General features: G+C 42.8%; 1 protein-coding gene across 1 annotated transcript in view; it reads right to left on the bottom strand.

Moving 5' to 3' along the window:
- Positions 1-20295, bottom strand: part of cavin2a (caveolae associated protein 2a) — a gene marked incomplete at its 5' end in the record, with an annotated part of 50697 nt that overhangs the window by 25662 nt on the left and 4740 nt on the right. Inside the window, one exon of the mRNA XM_079563595.1 lies at positions 16434-16640. Coding sequence (XP_079419721.1) covers positions 16434-16640 — 207 coding nt within the window. The remainder of the gene's footprint in view (positions 1-16433; positions 16641-20295) is intronic.

Genomic DNA, 20295 nt, shown 5'->3' on the forward strand with positions numbered 1-20295 from the left:
CAACACTTAACCTCTTAACTCCCGCCTGAACCGAGAGGATCCTTTTCCTCACGTCAGATTTTTTTTCCATCATTTTTTTGTTGGGTATTCAACTCATTTATGCAACTTTTTTGTCATTTTTTGTCACATTTGTGTCATTTTTTGTCATTTTTTTTTGGTCATTTTTTTGTCACATTTTTTGCCATTTTTTTTGTCATTTTTTTTGTCATTTTTTTGTTATTTTTTTGTCATTTTTTATCACATTTTTGTCACATTTTTGGTCATTTTTTTGTCCAATTTTTTGTCACATTTTTGTCATATTTTTGTTATTTTTTCATCAAATTGTTGTCATTTTTTTGTCACATTTTGGTCATTTTTTGTCACATTTTGGTCATTTTTTGGTCAATTTTTCGTCACTTTTTTGTCAATGTTTTCTTACTTTTTTGTCACATTTCCATCACTGTTTTCGTCTCAGTTTTGTTGCTATTTTCACAGCGTTTTTCCAGAAGCTTTAGGATTGGGGTAAAGCCAAACTGGAGAAACATGTGCTCGGTTCAGGTGGGAGTTAAGGGGTTAAATGTAGAGATAATAATATGCTCCCTCTGTTGTGGATCACTGACATGAGTGTGGAGAAAAAATGTATTGCAAGTATTCTGTCACTTCATGTTTTCATACAAAAAAAAGGTGTTTTATGCCTAAACAAGCAGCAACCCCTGAGGTCTTTGCTGGTGTTGTGCTGGGTCTGAGGTCTTTGTGGGTGTTGTGCTGGGTCTGAGGTCTTTGCTGGTGTTGTGCTGGGTCTGAGGTCTTTGCGGGTGTTGTGCTGGGTCTGAGGTCTTTGCGGGTGTTGTGCTGGGTCTGAGGTCTTTGCTGGTGTTGTGCTGGGTCTGAGGTCTTTGTGGGTGTTGTGCTGGGTCTGAGGTCTTTGTGGGTGTTGTGCTGGGTCTGAGGTCTGTGCTGGTGTTGTGCTGGGTCTGAGGTCTTTGTGGGTGTTGTGCTGGGTCTGAGGTCTTTGTGGGTGTTGTGCTGGGTCTGAGGTCTTTGTGGGTGTTGTGCTGGGTCTGAGGTCTTTGTGGGTGTTGTGCTGGGTCTGAGGTCTTTGTGGGTGTTGTGCTGGGTCTGAGATCTTTGCGGGTGTTGTGCTGGGTCTGAGGTCTTTGCGGGTGTTGTGCTGGGTCTGAGGTCTTTGCTGGTGCTGTGCTGGGTCTGAGGTCTTTGCTGGTGTTGTGCTGGGTCTGAGGTCTTTGTGGGTGTTGTGCTGGGTCTGAGGTCTTTGCTGGTGTTGTGCTGGGTCTGAGGTCTTTGCTGGTGTTGTGCTGGGTCTGAGGTCTTTGCTGGTGTTGTGCTGGGTCTGAGGTCTTTGTGGGTGTTGTGCTGGGTCTGAGGTCTTTGCTGGTGTTGTGCTGGGTCTGAGGTCTTTGCGGATGTTGTGCTGGGTCTGAGGTCTTTGTGGGTGTTGTGCTGGGTCTGAGGTCTTTGTGGGTGTTGTGCTGGGTCTGAGGTCTTTGTGGGTGTTGTGCTGGGTCTGAGGTCTTTGCTGGTGCTGTGCTGGGTCTGAGGTCTTTGCTGGTGTTGTGCTGGGTCTGAGGTCTTTGCTGGTGTTGTGCTGGGTCTGAGGTCTTTGCTGGTGTTGTGCTGGGTCTGAGGTCTTTGTGGGTGTTGTGCTGGGTCTGAGGTCTTTGTGGGTGTTGTGCTGGGTCTGAGGTCTTTGTGGGTGTTGTGCTGGGTCTGAGGTCTTTGCTAGTGTTGTGCTGGGTCTGAGTTCTTTGTGGGTGTTGTGCTGGGTCTGAGGTTTTTGTGGGTGTTGTGCTGGGTCTGAGGTCTTTGTGGGTGTTGTGCTGGGTCTGAGGTCTTTGCTAGTGTTGTGCTGGGTCTGAGTTCTTTGTGGGTGTTGTGCTGGGTCTGAGGTTTTTGTGGGTGTTGTGCTGGGTCTGAGGTCTTTGCTGGTGTTGTGCTGGGTCTGAGGTCTTTGCTGGTGTTGTGCTGGGTCTGAGGTCTTTGCTGGTGTTGTGCTGGGTCTGAGGTCTTTGTGGGTGTTGTGCTGGGTCTGAGGTCTTTGTGGGTGTTGTGCTGGGTCTGAGGTCTTTGCTGGTGCTGTGCTGGGTCTGAGGTCTTTGTGGGTGTTGTGCTGGGTCTGAGGTCTTTGTGGATGTTGTGCTGGGTCTGAGGTCTTTGCTGGTGTTGTGCTGGGTCTGAGGTCTTTGTGGATGTTGTGCTGGGTCTGAGGTCTTTGTGGGTGTTGTGCTGGGTCTGAGGTCTTTGTGGGTGTTGTGCTGGGTCTGAGGTCTTTGCTGGTGTTGTGCTGGGTCTGAGGTCTTTGTGGGTGTTGTGCTGGGTCTGAGGTCTTTGTGGGTGTTGTGCTGGGTCTGAGGTCTTTGCTGGTGTTGTGCTGGGTCTGAGGTCTTTGTGGGTGTTGTGCTGGGTCTGAGGTCTTTGCTGGTGTTGTGCTGGGTCTGAGGTCTTTGCTGGTGTTGTGCTGGGTCTGAGGTCTTTGTGGGTGTTGTGCTGGGTCTGAGGTCTTTGCTGGTGTTGTGCTGGGTCTCAGGTCTTTGCTGGTGTTGTGCTGGGTCTGAGGTCTTTGCTGGTGTTGTGCTGGGTCTGAGGTCTTTGCGGGTGTTGTGCCGGGTCTGAGGTCTTTGCTGGTGTTGTGCTGGGTCTGAGGTCTTTGTGGGTGTTGTGCTGGGTCTGAGGTCTTTGTGGGTGTTGTGCTGGGTCTGAGGTCTTTGCTGGTGTTGTGCTGGGTCTGAGGTCTTTGTGGGTGTTGTGCTGGGTCTGAGGTCTTTGTGGGTGTTGTGCTGGGTCTGAGGTCTTTGCTGGTGTTGTGCTGGGTCTGAGGTCTTTGCGGGTGTTGTGCTGGGTCTGAGGTCTTTGCTGGTGTTGTGCTGGGTCTGAGGTCTTTGCTGATGTTGTGCTGGGTCTGAGGTCTTTGTGGGTGTTGTGCTGGGTCTGAGGTCTTTGCTGGTGTTGTGCTGGATCTGAGGTCTTTGTGGGTGTTGTGCTGGGTCTGAGGTCTTTGTGGGTGTTGTGCTGGGTCTGAGGTCTTTGCGGGTGTTGTGCTGGGTCTGAGGTCTTTGTGGGTGTTGTGCTGGGTCTGAGGTCTTTGCTGGTGTTGTGCTGGGTCTGAGGTCTTTGCTGGTGTTGTGCTGGGTCTGAGGTCTTTGTGGGTGTTGTGCTGGGTCTGAGGTCTTTGCTGGTGTTGTGCTGGGTCTGAGGTCTTTGCTGGTGTTGTGCTGGGTCTGAGGTCTTTGTGGGTGTTGTGCTGGGTCTGAGGTCTTTGCTGGTGTTGTGCTGGGTCTGAGGTCTTTGTGGGTGTTGTGCTGGGTCTGAGGTCTTTGCTGGTGTTGTGCTGGGTCTGAGGTCTTTGCTGGTGTTGTGTTGGGTCTGAGGTCTTTGTGGGTGTTGTGCTGGGTCTGAGGTCTTTGTGGGTGTTGTGCCGGAACTGAGGTCTTTGTGGGTGTTGTGCTGGGTCTGAGGTCTTTGTGGGTGTTGTGCTGGGTCTGAGGTCTTTGTGGGTGTTGTGCCGGAACTGAGGTCTTTGTGGGTGTTGTGCTGGGTCTGAGGTCTTTGTGGGTGTTGTGCTGGGTCTGAGGTCTTTGCTGGTGTTGTGTTGGGTCTGAGGTCTTGTGGGTGTTGTGCTGGGTCTGAGGTCTTTGCTGGTGTTGTGCTGGGTCTGAGGTCTTTGCTGGTGTTGTGCTGGATCTGAGGTCTTTATGGGTGTTGTGCTGGGTCTGAGCTCTGTGTGGGTGTTGTGCTGGGTCTGAGGTCTTTGCTGGTGTTGTGATGGGTCTGAGGTCTTTGTGGGTGTTGTGCTGGGTCTGAGGTCTTTGCGGGTGTTGTGCTGGGTTTGAGGTCTTTGCTTGTGTTGTGCTGGGTCTGAGGTCTTTGCTGGTGTTGTGCTGGGTCTGAGGTCTTTGTGGGTGTTGTGCTGGGTCTGAGGTCTTTGCGGGTGTTGTGCTGGGTCTGAGGTCTTTGCTGGTATTGTGCTGGGTTTGAGGTCTTTGTGGGTGTTGTGCTGGGTCTGAGGTCTTTGTCGGTGTTGTGCTGGGTCTGAGGTCTTTGCTGGTGTTGTGCTGGGTCTGAGGTCTTTGCTTGTGTTGTGCTGGGTCTGAGGTCTTTGCTGGTGTTGTGCTGGGTCTGAGGTCTTTGCTTGTGTTGTGCTGGGTCTGAGGTCTTTGCTGGTGTTGTGCTGGGTCTGAGGTCTTTGCTGGTGTTGTGCTGGGTTTGAGGTCTTTGCTGGTGTTGTGCTGGGTCTGAGGTCTTTGCTTGTGTTGTGCTGGGTCTGAGGTCTTTGTGGGTGTTGTGCTGGGTCTGAGGTCTTTGCTGGTGCTGTGCTGGGTCTGAGGTCTTTGCTGGTGTTGTGCTGGGTCTGAGGTCTTTCCTGGTGTTGTGCTGGGTCTGAGGTCTTTGCTGGTGTTGTGCTGGGTCTGAGGTCTTTGTGGGTGTTGTGCTGGGACTGAGGTCTTTGCTGGTGTTGTGCTGGGTCTGAGGTCTTTGTGGGTGTTGTGCTGGGTCTGAGGTCTTTGCTGGTGTTGTGCTGGGTCTGAGGTCTTTGCTGGTGTTGTGCTGGGTCTGAGGTCTTTGTGGGTGTTGTGCTGGGACTGAGGTCTTTGCTGGTGTTGTGCTGGGTCTGAGGTCTTTGTGGGTGTTGTGCTGGGTCTGAGGTCTTTGCTGGTGTTGTGCTGGGTCTGAGGTCTTTGCTGGTGTTGTGCTGGGTCTGAGGTCTTTGTGGGTGTTGTGCTGGTCCGTGTGAGGCCGGGGCAGCAGAATGGGACGGTAGAATGTGCAGGACTCTCTGTGATCACAGCACTTTGGCTCCGACCCAGAACAGGATAAAAACAGGGCACAGGCGGCAGAGACTGGGCGCTTCTGTCCAGCGTCATCAGAGTTAGACAATGCACTGCAGAAGCACGGACACAAACAGAGCTCAGGGCTCACCGTGACACCGAGGGGGGGGGGGGGCAGGGGGGGGCGTGTCGGGATCCAGGGCGAGCGAAGGGTTAACGTGTTTGGACAAACTCGCGCTCGTGCTCCAGGCGTCTGAACCTGAGCCGACACATCCACGTTTCAGAACAGCCTCTGTGAGTGAGGTCAGGTCCTGCAGCTCAGGAGACGAGACTAAACTAAACTAGACTGCACAAAATATCACAAAAATATATCGTACTAATGAGGTGATGAGATATCTGTATCACAAGAAGCCTCAGTATATCGCAACATCTAGTGCATTAAAGTCTCTGCACGTTTTCAGCCTAAAATAAAAGGTTCAGTTTTAACAGTTCCTAATTTAAGCTTGTTTTGAGCCTGATTGTGTTTCTTGATGACTTCTACTCGGGCTGGGCGATATATCGATATTGAAGATGTATCGATATATTTTGAAATGAGATATGGAATTAGACCATATCTCACATATTGGGATATTTAAAATTCAGATATAGGACCCGTTGTTTTGGTCCGGGCATTTGGATGCAAGGTGACACAAGGGGGCGCTCTCCAACCTCCTCACTGTAAATGTGAATGGACTTTCTTCAGAGTTAGACTTTAGGTCAGACATGAGTGACAGTAACATGAGGCTAAATACAGTGAGCTCTTTGTTTCCAGTAAAAAGGCTGAGGCCTCATTGCTCTTCAGTCACAGACTGAGAAGTGAAGAAGGAAGTCATGGAGCTTCTGCTTTAGACAGAACTTCAGACTTCTGCTGCATGTAAGAGTTATATCATATTCTAAATAAAACAGCAAAAATAGGAGAAATTGTTATTACAATTACAGTAACAGACACATGATTGATGCTTCTAAAGGTTGAATAAATCTCCATATATCTGATCTGCTGTAGGTCATGTGTGAGTCATGGTGGGTCCTGGTGGACCATGACAGATGTGGACAGGACTGTGGTAGATCTACTTTTGGAGAAAATAGTTACTATAGTAACTGTTGAAGAAATGAACCTCACGAGCTTCGTCTGTAACATCTGTCCACATCAGTCCTGCTGCACCAGGACTCAGAGGAACTGGGACAAACATGACTCTACAGCAGATACAGTGGACAGTTACACTTTTTGTTTTATTTAATAAATCATATTTATAAAGACAGAATGATCATTATGAAATATTTGAGACACAATCTTTATCTCTTATATCCAGCAGAAAATCTGAAGTTCTGTCCAAAGCAGAAGCTCCATGACTTCCTTCTTCACTTCTCAGTCTGTGCCTGAAGAGCAACGAGGCCTCAGCCTTTTTACTGGAAACAAAGAGCTCACTGTATTTAGCCTCATGTTACTGTCACTCATGTCTGACCTAAAGAGCGAATATTAAGTTGGTTTCCTGTTTCTTTTTGAGTTAGAGTAAAGCAGCCAAATGGATTAAATCCAACTACATTTCAAATAAATCTAAAGTCATTCCGTTAAACGTTAGAAGATAAGGTAGATGAACTTTTTTTTGCAACAGGAGCAGCAGATGGATTTTCTTTTTCCACTTTGCACCAACTCAGTTCTGAAACATGAACACATTAAAACCCGTCAGATTCAAAGAAATCATTTCCGTGACCGGGTTGTTTTAAACGCCTGTAACGACAGATCGAGGCTGTAACGTGAGTGAGTCATATTTACAGGAGCTCCTTTATTTGCTCAGTGCGAGTCGGAGATAAACGTCTGGCCACTGTTCTTTACGATCTGTATGATTCACATCACTCTCTGTTTAAGGCGGACTCTGTGTTTAAGGCGGACTTCGAAGCAGAAACAACAAATCAGTTTAAATAAGTGTCAGGACAAATCACTGTATCACCATGTGGAAATACTAATAACAACACAGTCCTTGACTTTGTAGATAAACTCGATGTTGTAAATTTGCAGATGATCTAGTAAAGGATAAATCCTTTAGTTCTGGAGCAGCTTCTCTCTGTGTGTTCTCTTTGCCCTGATCGTCTGTGGAGCTAAATGAAGGTTAATATTGACTGAACACTCCTCTGTCTCCAGGAGCAGCTCCAGGTCAACGCTTCAAACGCCTCAGGAACATCTGTCTCTCTGGGGCAGGACACTGATAAAAGGTACAGGTATAGTTACGACCTGCGATACCAAACTAGGGCTGAAACAACTCATGCATCATCGAAATAGCTGAGATGATGTTAGTCAGAGATGAATGGATTTCTGGTTCTCACAGAGGAGCAGAAATGACCTGGAAATGTGGGATCAGTGATGGGTTTGTCTGTGTCTCAGGACAAAGACTTAGAGCGAGCTCCAGATCCTTTAAACCAGTTTGGACATATCGATCCCAGCTCCTGTCCCTGATGAAGTCCCAGTCAGAGCCAGGGCAGCCTCCTGAACTCTGGAGGTTCTTAGCTTTCAAATGTGTTCATGTGCAGCTTAAAGCAAACCAGTGCTCAGAGCCGCCAACAAACATTCACTTTAAGTTTACGAGTCAAAGCTCTATATAAGAAACCTGATCCTGTTCTTTGATTAGAATGAATGGACTGTTGAAAAATACTGAGCCCAAACATATATTTCTCACCTGTCACTGATTGAAGAAGTCGATATAGTGAATGTGGCCAAGGCTACAGTCTGGTGTGGCTTGTTTACATGCATGAGACCCATGTATGTTCATTAACATGCACTGTCCTGACCAAATAAACCAATAAACATGGACAGCCGATCTGTGATTACTCCTTTGAAAAGTATGTTAGTTACTTTAATGATTACTTGATTTTAAAAGTAACTAAGCTAGATTACAAGTTACTTCCAATCCAACTTTATTCATAGAGCGCTTTAAAAACAACATAGTCGACCAAAGTGCTTTACACCAAACATAACACAATTACATGAGCAAAGACTCTCCAGGGGGACCCACCACCTGCAGGGGGCGCCATAGGGGCTGGTGCACTTTGATTTAAATGGTGAATCAGACAGCCTGATATTCAGAAGCAGCTCATTCCCAAGTTTAGGACCAGCCACTGAAAATGCACCATAACCTCTCAACTTCTTCTCAGGAGCCACGAGTAGAGCCGGATCTGCTGACCTCAGTGAGCGAGAGGGGACACGGGGAACAAGGAGGCCACACAGGGGGGTCCTGGGGGGGGGCGGGCCATGCCGACGTTTAAAAACAAATAAACAAATACATTATTCGTTACATTCAGCAGCTCCACCGTCTCGACAAACACATGACAAACCCTTTGACCAACTCTCACTTGTGCTTTTTAACAGTGACGTCTTTTCTACATGTTTTGTGTTTCCCTCCCCCCGTCTCCCCCCCTCCCCCCGTCTCTCTGAAGCGCTCCTAAACTCTTCACCTCACGTTAACCTGTTCTGGGCCTGTTCTGAGTTCATTTGTGTTTTAGCCTGAAGTTAAAGTGAGTAAATCCCGTCTGTATCCTGTGTCTGCTGCTCATGTTCCCACACACGCCCAACGCACTGCAACACAACCCCTCTGCAGCTACTACGCCGCGCAAATACTTCAAATACTCTCAAGGCCACAAGTACTACGGCTGCCGAGGGTAAACAAAGACTTTCGGACGCTTCACTTTTGAATCGACACGTACGGGGTTTATTCAGGCAGGTTTAACGCCGCAATAACAAATGTGCAGATTCCAGAGGGACGTGTCCATAATCAGGAATAAATATCTCAGTATTTTTAGGGACTTTCTGGATAACGATGATTTACCCACATTTATTCCTAATAGGGATGGGCGGATCGGCACCATAGTATCGATATATCGATACCAAACGGCTACTTTTTAAGTATCGATATTGAACTGAGCCGGGCAGATCATTCTGGTTTAGGTTCTGTTTGTCATTTAAGTATTAATTTTAAATGTTGTTTATGTATTTAATTTCACATTAACATTGTTTATTTAGCCAGTTAAATTAATATAATTATAATGGACCAATTAATTATTATATGGTTATTATATACAACCAGTTTTAGAAATGTATATTGATTGAAATACATTCACCCATATGAAATGACCAGTATCGGTATCGACAAAAAAAAAAAAAAGTATCGGCATCGTATCGATTCCAAAAAATGTGGTATCGCCCATCCCTAATTCCTAATTTGTCTCTATTAGTCTCATAATTTATATATATTTTAGCAGTTTTTAATGTAATAATTTTCCATTTTTTTCCCAATTTTCTTCTCACTTTTTTTTTCCCCAAACGTTTTCCCATTTTTTTTTCTTTTTTACTTTTTTAGCTTATCCCCCACATTTCTTGAACTTGACACTATAAATGTACATTTCTGCCAGGCACCAATTTCCATGTTTTGTGTCTCAGACAAAACTGCCATGACATGTGGAGTCCCCCAGGGGTCAATCTTGGGACCCCTCTTATTCAACTTGTACATGATTCCACTGGGTCGGCTAATAAACAGCAACAAGGTTTGATCCTGGACTCAGACCTGAACTTAAAACAGCCACGTCAAAGCAACAACATCAGCAGCTTACTACCATCTGAGGAACATTAAGATCAGAGGAACCGTGTCAGAACCAGACTCAGAGAGACTTATCCATGTGTGAGACGACTGAGAACATCTTTTTGCCCGTGAATATTTTATCTGCACTCTTGCCTTTTGCTGTAATTATTTAAAGGGGGGTATTATGCAAAATGGACTTTTTCCAGCTTTCCATCATGTTATTCTGTCATTCCCTCATTAAAAACATGGCTGAAGTGTTGCCTTGGCACATTCACGTATTTCTGAGTAATCTGTAAAAACTCTGATGGCGGCCATTTTAGGGATAGGTTTGCCTGAGTCCTCCTAGGAACGCCCCCCCCTCCTGGAGACGCCTCCGAGCTTTCGTCACCAGCCGAGTAACCAACCACTGCTCCTCAGCAGAACCCCCTCCCCACTGATGCCACAGACAGCGTGTGGAGGGGGCGTGTCTAAAGGCTCAGAGGTTCTTAAAGAGACAGAGGCCTATTTCAAGACATTCACTACAGCCATTTTGAGAGAGACATTTTATACACGGCAGTTATTCTAATTTACTGCATTTAGGTTTGTCATCATTGTAGTGGGATATAGACTGGTGCTATGGGACTGAAAAAAGCAGAATACCCCCTCTCTAACTTTATGTTGATGTTTTATGGATTTGATCTGTTTTCTTGTCATTTTATGCGACTTTGAAGCACTTTGAATTAGGGCTGAAACGACTAATCGATTAAACGCTTTCTGGTTCACACAGACTCAAACAGAGCAAAAATGACTTGAAAATGTAGTATTTTCGATGTAAACCTACTCTGTGTGTAGCGTAGTGTTTTGTACATTGTTCATTTCATGTGATTAAAAAAATTGAAAAAAAATGCTATTTTCCTGCACCATTCACAACCAAGCGATTCATCGATTCATCGCAAAAATAAATAAATAAATAAATCGCCACAGCTTTTTTTAAGGGGAATCTTTTGAGCAAAGCGAACTTGTGTATTAGTCACATGACCGTGAGTTTATGTGGAGATTAGAGCTTGAGGCCTTGTTTTGCTTCTGCGCCGCTGAGGAACCTTTAAATCACTGATGGACTTTTCAGGAAACGAGGAGCAGAAACTTTGACGAGGCTTTGCTGTTGTGAACAGTCCCCAAGGGTTCGGGAGCGTCTGAAATCATTCAACGATAATTCCAGTCCCCGTTTTAGACCTTCATTGTATTTTTGATAAACTTTATTCACTCTTTCCTTTATTCTATTGAGTGAATGACTTTTACTGCTCTTGAATCAGCCCTGACACAGAATCCTGGCCCTGGCCCTGGCCCTGGCCCTGGCCCTGGCCCTGGCCCTGGTCCTGGCCCTGGCCCTGGTCCGTCCTGGTTGCGTGTCCTTCCTTTGCATGTGGAGCATTTGCATGTGCGGCCGGGGCGGCTCAGGAGGCAGTTTCTGGAGGGTGTGGCACGGCTGGCACAGTCACGTGACCTCGGCCTCGTCTAAACCTGTCGGACAGGACTCTTCAGGCTTTAGTTACAGTCGCAGAGCGGAGGAGTCGTGACAAAGGAGCACAACACTCACTCACAAAAGGCCGTTTCAGAGAGTCCATCTTTACTCGAGAGTGTCATGGAGAGCACAGCCCCCCCCCCCCCCCCCCCTGAAGAGCTCGAGAGTGTCATGGAGAGCACGCCCCCCCCCCCTGAAGAGGGACACGGTTTACACAAAAACTAGAGATCAATAAAGTCTGAGATCGTTACAAATGTGTTGGATCAGTGATTCTTTAACCTCTTAACTCCCACCTGAATGGATCCCATTTTCTCCAGTTTGGCTTTACCCAAATCAAAAAGCTTCTGGAAAAAACACAAAAATAGCCACAAAAAATCAGAAGAAAACAAGGATGTAAACGCAACAAAAATGGGACAAAAATTCAAAAAGATGTGACAAAAATGTGTCAAAAACGTGACAAAAATTAAACAAAAACGTGACAAAAAATTCAACAAAAATGTGACAAAAATGTAACAAAAAAATGACAAAAATGTGACAAAAATGTGACAAAAATTCAACAAAAAATCAACAAAAATTCAACAAAAATGTGACAAAAAAATGACAAAAATTCAACAAAAATTCAACAAAAAATCAACAAAAAATCAACAAAAATTCAACAAAAATTCAACAAAAATGTGACAAAAAATGACAAAAATTCAACAAAAAATCAACAAAAATTCAACAAAAATTCAACAAAAATGTGACAAAAAAATGAGAAAAATTCAACAAAAATTCAACAAAAAATCAACAAAAATTCAACAAAAATGTGACAAAAAAATGACAAAAATTCAACAAAAATTCAACAAAAAATCAACAAAAAATCAACAAAAATGTGACAAAAAAATGACAAAAATTCAACAAAAATTCAACAAAAATGAAGAAAAAAAACAAACATACAAAAGGTGACACAACACAGCAACAACGCGAGGAAAAAGATCAGTTTTGTGGGTCTTAGCTTTCAAATGAGGTGTTACACAGGCCTATATAATGGCCAAAGAGGACAGAATGCATTTGGTTTAGGCGGGTGGTAAGAGGTTAATCTTAGTTTGGCCTCTTTGCTTTGTTTTCCTGGTTAGTTTATGCACAAGTGTGAAAGATCAGAAAGAAATCAGATTATGTCGTTATCAGATTATGTCTCTTTAATAATCTGAGAGCTCCAGAAATCAGATAATGATCAGATGTTCTCCATGTAGACCCAGGCAGTGAAGCTCATCAGAAAAGCTGTATCTCCGTCTGTAGATCATGGAGCTCAGACTGTTTAACACGCCGGTGTTTTCGAGCCGTCTGAGGTCGACGTTCTGACGCCAGACACGGCATGAGCGACATTTCCGCAGCTTTGACGGCGTTGATCAAACTGTCAAAGCCAGATGAGTTATGGGAGTCAAGACTGTGACGGGACCAAAGCAGGAAGTAACATCAGAGCAAAGGCATCACAAGTATGTCTCACACTTTATGAACCAAACTCACTCTGAGCCGGGGTTTAAACGAGACTCATCCGAGCTGGGACTAAACCGAGACTCCACCTCGAAACCCCTGAACCTGAACCGAGCCCATTTTCTCCAGTTTGGTTTTACTCAAACGTAGAAGCTTCAAAGAAAATGCAACTAAAAAGATGAAAACACAGCAAAAAAAGCAACAAAAAAGCGGCAATAAACGTGTCGGAAAAGCAACAAAAACGAGTCGAAAACACAAGAGAAAAGTCACTAAAACATGACAAAAAAGCTACAACGAATGTGCCGTAAACGCATCACTTTTGTAGGTTTTAGCTTTAAAATGATGTTAAAACATTCTAGCTGCTTTATGCAACTTTTTATGCTGAAAAAAGTTGATATTTGTGCGTGTAGTGAGCGAGGTGTATGAGAGGTCAGCGGCGCCTTGACTGACCATCACAGTGGCCTCTAGGACACTCCAGGGTCAGTTGATTTGTCATTTTAAAGCAGCACTAAGTAACTTGTTTACCTTAAAGAGGGGGTATTGTGCTTTTTTCAGTCCCATAGCACCAGTCTATATCACACTACAATGATGACAAACCTTCTGCTGGTCTGTAAATGCAGTAAATTAGAATAACTGCCTTGTATAAAATGTCTCTCTCAAAATGGCTGTAGGGAATGTCTTGAAATAGGCCTCTGTCTGAGATTTTTTTTCCATCATTTTTTCGTTGGGTAGTCAACTCATTTTTGTCATTTTTGTAATTTTTTGTCACATTTTTTGTCATTTTTTTCTCCTTTTTGTTGTTGTCATTTTTAGTCATTTTTTAGTCATTTTTTGTCATTTTTTGTAATTTTTTTGACACATTTTGTCAAATATTTTGTCATTTTTTGTCACATTTTTTTAAGTTTTTCATCATTTTTTTTATCATATTTTTGTAATTTTTTGTCAGATTTTTATCACATTCTTGTCAGATTTTTTGGATTTTTTTTTTCCTTTTTTGGCATTTTTTGTCACATTTTTTCAGTTTTTTATCATTTTTTTTATCATATTTTTGTAATTTGTCATTTTTTATCACATTTTTTGTATTTTTTTTCCTTTATTTTGTCATTTTTTGTCAAATATTTATCACATTTTTGTCATTTTTGTCACATTTTTTTCAGTTTTTCGTCTTTTTTTTAAAATCATATTTTGGTCATTTTTTTGTCAGATTTTTGTAATTTTTTGTCAGATTTTTATCACATTCTTGTCATTTTTTCGTCAATTTTTCGTCACTTTTTTTGTCACATTTCCATCATTGTTTTCGTCTCAGTTTTGTTTGTCTCAGCTTTTTTCCAGAAGCTTTTGGATTGGATTGGCGGGAGTTAAGGGGTTAAGAACCTCTGAGCCTTTAGACACGCCCCCTCCACACGCTGTCTGTGGCATCAGTGGGGAGGGGGTTCTGCTGAGGAGCAGTGGTTGGTTACTCGGCTGGTGACGAAAGCTCGGAGGCGTCTCCAGGAGGTGGGGGCGTTCCTAGGAGGACTCAGGCAAACCTATCCCTAAAATGGCCGCCATCAGAGTTTTTACAGATTACTCAGAAATACGTGAATGTGCCAAGGCAACACTTCAGCCATGTTTTTAATGAGGGAGTGACAGAATAACATGATGGAAAGCTTGAAAAAGTCCATTTTGCATAATACCCCCCCTTTAAGAGAAGAGGAAAAAGTCTATTGTCGCTGTGATGAAGAGTAAAGGAGCCGCTGATGTGAAAAGTTTCATAATCCACCTTTAACAAAGTTGATCTAGTCTGTCTAAACGTGCAAACCTCGTCCTGTTTTCATTGATTTCTTTGTCCGTGTATTCCTAAACACGGGAGCAGCTCCAAAACCCCGGACACGGCGTGAATGACCTCCTTCTGACCTGAAGCCACGCCTCCTTCAGATTATTCAACACAGTCTGTGAACGCGACACAAACGTTCCTTTGCATTCATGAAGAGCAACTGTCCAGGGAACGGCACGAAGAAAGAGTTTCCTTTAATGCATCTGACTAATGAACTCAGAAACTAAACTAAGGAAAAACACAGGGACAAAACTACGACCAAACCAAGACTGAACTAGAAACAGAAGAACGACGGCTCGGGCTGGTACTGAAATATTTGTCTAGAACCAGAAAACAGTATAATGTCCGGAAGTTCTGCAAATGTACAATATCGGGTTCATCTCCAATGGCAAGAAATGTGTGAAAAATGGGGAATAATTTGGGGAAAATTGGGAAAGATTATGGCAAAAAAGGGAACAATGGGGCAACGGGGGAAAAGGGAAAACAAATCAGTAATAAGCAATTGGGGAAAATTGGGTATAGGTGCCTTCCGCATGACGTCACGCCAACTAAGTGACTCCATCTTCATGGGATACATGCTACATGCTACATGCTACATGCTAGTGAACTCCAGATAAACTCACCAACGTTTCATTTAAAATCGACATTTCAAAACCGCGGAAATGCCTGAAACTTGTCGTGCAGTTTGATGCAAATCAGTGGTGTCAGAATTTCTCATGTCTGTACTCTTTTAACCCCTTAACTCCCACCTGAACCGAGCACATTTTCTACAGTTTGGCTTTACCCCAATCCAAAAGCTTCTGGAAAAAAGCTGTGAAAATAGAGACAGAACTGAGACGAAAACAACGATGGAAATGTGACAAAAAAGTGAGAAAACATTGATGAAAAAGTGGCAAAAATGTTGCAAGAAATTGACAAAAATGTGACAAAAAAATGACTAAAAATGGACCAAAAAAATGACAAAAAATTTATGAAAAATTGACAAAATAATGACAAAAATGTGACAAAAATGTGATAAAAATGTAATAAAAAATGTGACCAAAAAAATGATGAAATAATGACAAAAAAGTTCCAAAAATGTGTAAAAAATACAAATACTCAACAAAAAAATGATGGAAAAAAAATGTGATGACGTGAGGAAAAAGATCCTCTCGGTTCAGGCGGGAGTTAAGAGGTTAATGGGGTCTCATTGTACTTTTCAATCGGATTTCTCATCAAATGATTAGCCTGTTGAAAACTGCTGTAGCATAGAAGGATTTGAGCTTTACTGTTGGTTAATCTGTGAAAGAGCGATCTATACAACAGGCTGGGTGTGTTTTACAGTATTATTCGCCTGCTGGTTTAGTGTCAGTAACTTACCTTATCATGACAATGAGAATATCCTTTCTTTTTGGTTGCCATACAGATGTATTCGACCCATCCTGACTCATAACATCTGTATGCAGAAAGGCTTTTATGCTTTTAATGATTTTCCTGTGTATGAAGACGGAAAATCTATCAAGAAACTCTGCACTATGTAAATATCGCCAAACTCGAGTGAAGGTATAACCGAGAGCTTCATGTCAGTAAATAACTGGGCTGAAGCGTGTCTGGGTCTGTAAAATCCAACCATGACAGTTTGTTTGCATGTGGAAGTGCCGCATTTCCTTGTAAGTGAGTTGTTACAGATGTAGGTGAAAAAACACACATAATCGTGTGGAATCGCGGTCGTTTTCTGTTGCATTCGCCATTTTTGTTTCCCTTTCTAGTCACGTGACTGGGAGACGCCTATGGTTTTGGAAAAATGGGAGAAAACTGGGAAAATTGCAGCGAAAGAGAGAAAAATATTAGTAATACAAAATGGGGGAAAATTGAGGAAAATTGGGCAAAAATTGGAAAACAAAGGTGTAAAAAAAAATTGGAAAAATGCAAAACATTGGGGGGGAAAAGAAACAAAATAGAGAAAAAAAAAATGGGGAAAAAATTGGGAAAACTACAAAAATTGGGGCAAGAATAAGAAACAAATGAGAAACATTGGGAGAAAAAATTGAAATAGAAAAAAAATAAAAATAAATAAAGACTGGGGGAAAAAAATGTGATTTTGTTTAACCCAGCCCCAACAAAAACCATGTTCACAACAACTAAACAAGACCCAAACCTGGACAGAAGGAACGAGCTGGAGAACCGTTTAAAGCCCAGCAGAGCCGCGCCTTCTCCGAGCTGTTCCCTCTGAACCAAACCCCCGCAGCAGCGAGCCTCCCACATCCGTGTTCCGCGTCCGTGTGGAGCCTCACCTGGAAGATGAGCACCTTGAAGTGGTTCCTCTTGAGCAGGTGCGCGTGGTTGTTCTCCAGCCGCTTCACCTGCACGGCCTGTTTGTCCAGGCGCTCCTTCACCTCCTTCACGCCGCCGCCGACCTTCCGCGAGCGCTCCAGCAGCTTGTTCACGTTGTTGGCCGTGTTCAGGTGCACCTTGGACAGCCGCGTGACGTCCCCCTGGACCTGCAGGAGAACGGGAGTCAGAACGCCAGCCCACACTCTGATATAACATCACACTAGGGCTGTGCAATTAATGTCGTTTTTTTGCTGGATTTTTGTCATTTTATTGATGGATTTTTGTCATTTTTTTTGCTGGATTTTTTTCACTTTTTTGCTGGATTTTTTTCATTTTTTTGATGGATTTTTGTCTTTTTTTTGCTGGATTTTTCTCTTTTTTTTGATGGATTTTTGTCACTTTTTTGCTGGATTTTTGTCTTTTTTTTGCTGGATTTTTTTCACTTTTTTGCTGGATTTTTTTCATTTTTTTGATGGATTTTTGTCTTTTTTTTGCTGGATTTTTCTCTTTTTTTTGCTGGATTTTTGTCACTTTTTTGCTGGATTTTTGTCTTTTTTTTTGATGGATTTTTTTCACTTTTTTAATGGATTTTTGTCTTTTTTTTGCTGGATTTTTGTCTTTTTTTTGCTGGATTTTTTCACTTTTTTGCTGGATTTTTGTCACTTTTTTGCTGGATTTTTGTCTTTTTTTTGCTGGATTTTTGTCACTTTTTTGCTGGATTTTTGTCACTTTTTTAATGGATTTTTGTCATTTTTTCGATGGATTTTTTTCACTTTTTTAATGGATTTTTGTCTTTTTTTTGATGGATTTTTGTCTTTTTTTTGATGGATTTTTTTCACTTTTTTAATGGATTTTAGTCTTTTTTTTGATGGATATTTGTCTTTTTGTTGATGGATTTTTGTCACTTTTTTGCTGGATTTTTGTCATTTTTTTGATGGATTATTTTCATTTTTTTAATGGATTTTTTTCACTTTTTTGCCGGATTTTTTTTTTTTTTTTTGCTGGATTTTTGTCACTTTTTTGATGGATATTTTTCACTGTTTTAAAGGATTTTTGTCTTTTTTTTGATGGATTTTTTTCACCTTTTTCATGGATTTTTGTCTTTTTTTTGGATGGATTTTTTTCACTTTTTTAAAGGATTTTTGTCATTTTCTGCTGGATTTTTGTCTTTTTTTTGCTGGATTTTTGTCACTTTTTTGCTGGATTTTTTTAAAGGCAACAAATAATCGTTTGAATAATCGTGATTTCAATTATGACAAAAATAATCGTGATTATTATTTTTTCAATAATCGAGCAGCCCTACATCACACAGAGTCAGAACACCAGCCCACACTCTGATATAACATCACAGAGTCAGAACACCAGCCCACACTCTGATATATCATCACAGAGTCAGAACACCAGCCCACACTCTGATATAACATCACACAGAGTCAGAACGCCAGCCCACACTCTGATATAACATCACACAGAGTCAGAACACCAGCCCACACTCTGATATAACATCACACAGAGTCAGAACGCCAGCCCACACTCTGATATAACATCACACAGAGTCAGAACACCAGCCCACACTCTGATATATCATCACAGAGTCAGAACACCAGCCCACACTCTGATATAACATCACACAGAGTCAGAACACCAGCCCACACTCTGATATAACATCACACAGAGTCAGAACACCAGCCCACACTCTGATATAACATCACACAGAGTCAGAACACCAGCCCACACTCTGATATAACATCACACAGAGTCAGAACGCCAGCCCACACTCTGATATAACATCACACAGAGTCAGAACACCAGCCCACACTCTGATATAACATCACACAGAGTCAGAACACCAGCCCACACTCTGATATAACATCACACAGAGTCAGAACACCAGCCCACACTCTGATATAACATCACACAGAGTCAGAACACCAGCCCACACTCTGATATAACATCACACAGAGTCAGAACACCAGCCCACACTCTGATATAACATCACAGAGTCAGAACACCAGCCCACACTCTGATATAACATCACACAGAGTCAGAACGCCAGCCCACACTCTGATATAACATCACACAGAGTCAGAACACCAGCCCACACTCTGATATAACATCACACAGAGTCACACAGAGTCAGAACACCAGCCCACACTCTAATATAACATCACACAGAGTCAGAACACCAGCCCACACTCTGATATAACATCACACAGAGTCAGAACACCAGCCCACACTCTGATATAACATCACACAGAGTCAGAACACCAGCCCACACTCTGATATAACATCACACGGAGTCAGAACACCAGCCCACACTCTGATATAACATCACACGGAGTCAGAACACCAGCCCACACTCTGATATAACATCACACAGAGTCAGAACACCAGCCCACACTCTGATATAACATCACACAGAGTCACACAGAGTCAGAACACCAGCCCACACTCTGATATAACATCACACGGAGTCAGAACACCAGCCCACACTCTGATATAACATCACACGGAGTCAGAACACCAGCCCACACTCTGATATAACATCACACAGAGTCAGAACACCAGCCCACACTCTGATATAACATCACACAGAGTCAGAACACCAGCCCACACTCTGATATAACATCACACAGAGTCAGAACACCAGCCCACACTCTGATATAACATCACACAGAGTCAGAACACCAGCCCACACTCTGATATAACATCACACAGAGTCAGAACACCAGCCCACACTCTGATATAACATCACACAGAGTCAGAACACCAGCCCACACTCTGATATAACATCACACAGAGTCAGAACGCCAGCCCACACTCTGATATAACATCACACAGAGTCAGAACACCAGCCCACACTCTGATATAACATCACACAGAGTCAGAACACCAGCCCACACTCTGATATAACATCACACAGAGTCAGAACACCAGCCCACACTCTGATATAACATCACACAGAGTCAGAACGCCAGCCCACACTCTGATATAACATCACACAGAGTCAGAACACCAGCCCACACTCTGATATAACCCCATTTTAACCCCTTAACTCCCACCTGAACCGAGCACATTTTCTCCAGTTTGGCTTTACCCCAATCCAAAAGCTTGTGGAAAAAAGCTGTGAAAATAGCAATAAAACTGAGACGAAAACAATGATGGAAATGTGACAAAAAAGTAAGAAAATATTGACAAAAAATTTATGAAAAGTGGCAAAAATGTCACAAGAAATAGGTTGCGTTCACGATTTAGAATGTGATGATGTCATAATGTCAGGTGGAGGGCGGGGCCAATGCAACTCTATGGGAGAAATGCAGTTTTTGGAAGAAATCTCCAAAACGAAAATTGACAAATGTTTTTCCTCTTCAGTATTTTATCGTGATTGGATTCACAAACCTGTGATATTATTTTTTTGTCTGAAAGTCCTTTCTATTGGACAACATCATGGTCATGTTTTCGCATATTGTCACCACTTTTTGACATTTTTTAGAGGAAATAATTGGACATTAGTTCATATGTGCAGACAGAGGAGACGATGAACTTTGTGACAGTTTTTCTTTCATGTGGATTCCTCCAGTAATGACTGAGATATGAGCCAAAAAACAAAGACATAAAAATATGCATTTTGTCAGTTACCACCGTTACCATAGTTACCGTCAGTTGACCTCCACCTCAATGTTAAACTATTGGCTCTTTAGAAGGTTGTGATGTCACGTGAACGCTGCCTATTGCCGAAAAAATTACAACAAATTTATAAAAAAAATTACAACATTTTGACAAAAAGTGACAAAAAAGTAAAAAAAAAAAGACAAAAAATTA

The sequence above is a fragment of the Gobius niger genome (genome assembly GCF_951799975.1).
Source record: "Gobius niger genome assembly, chromosome: 9".
Classification (NCBI taxonomy): Eukaryota; Metazoa; Chordata; class Actinopteri; order Gobiiformes; family Gobiidae; genus Gobius; species Gobius niger.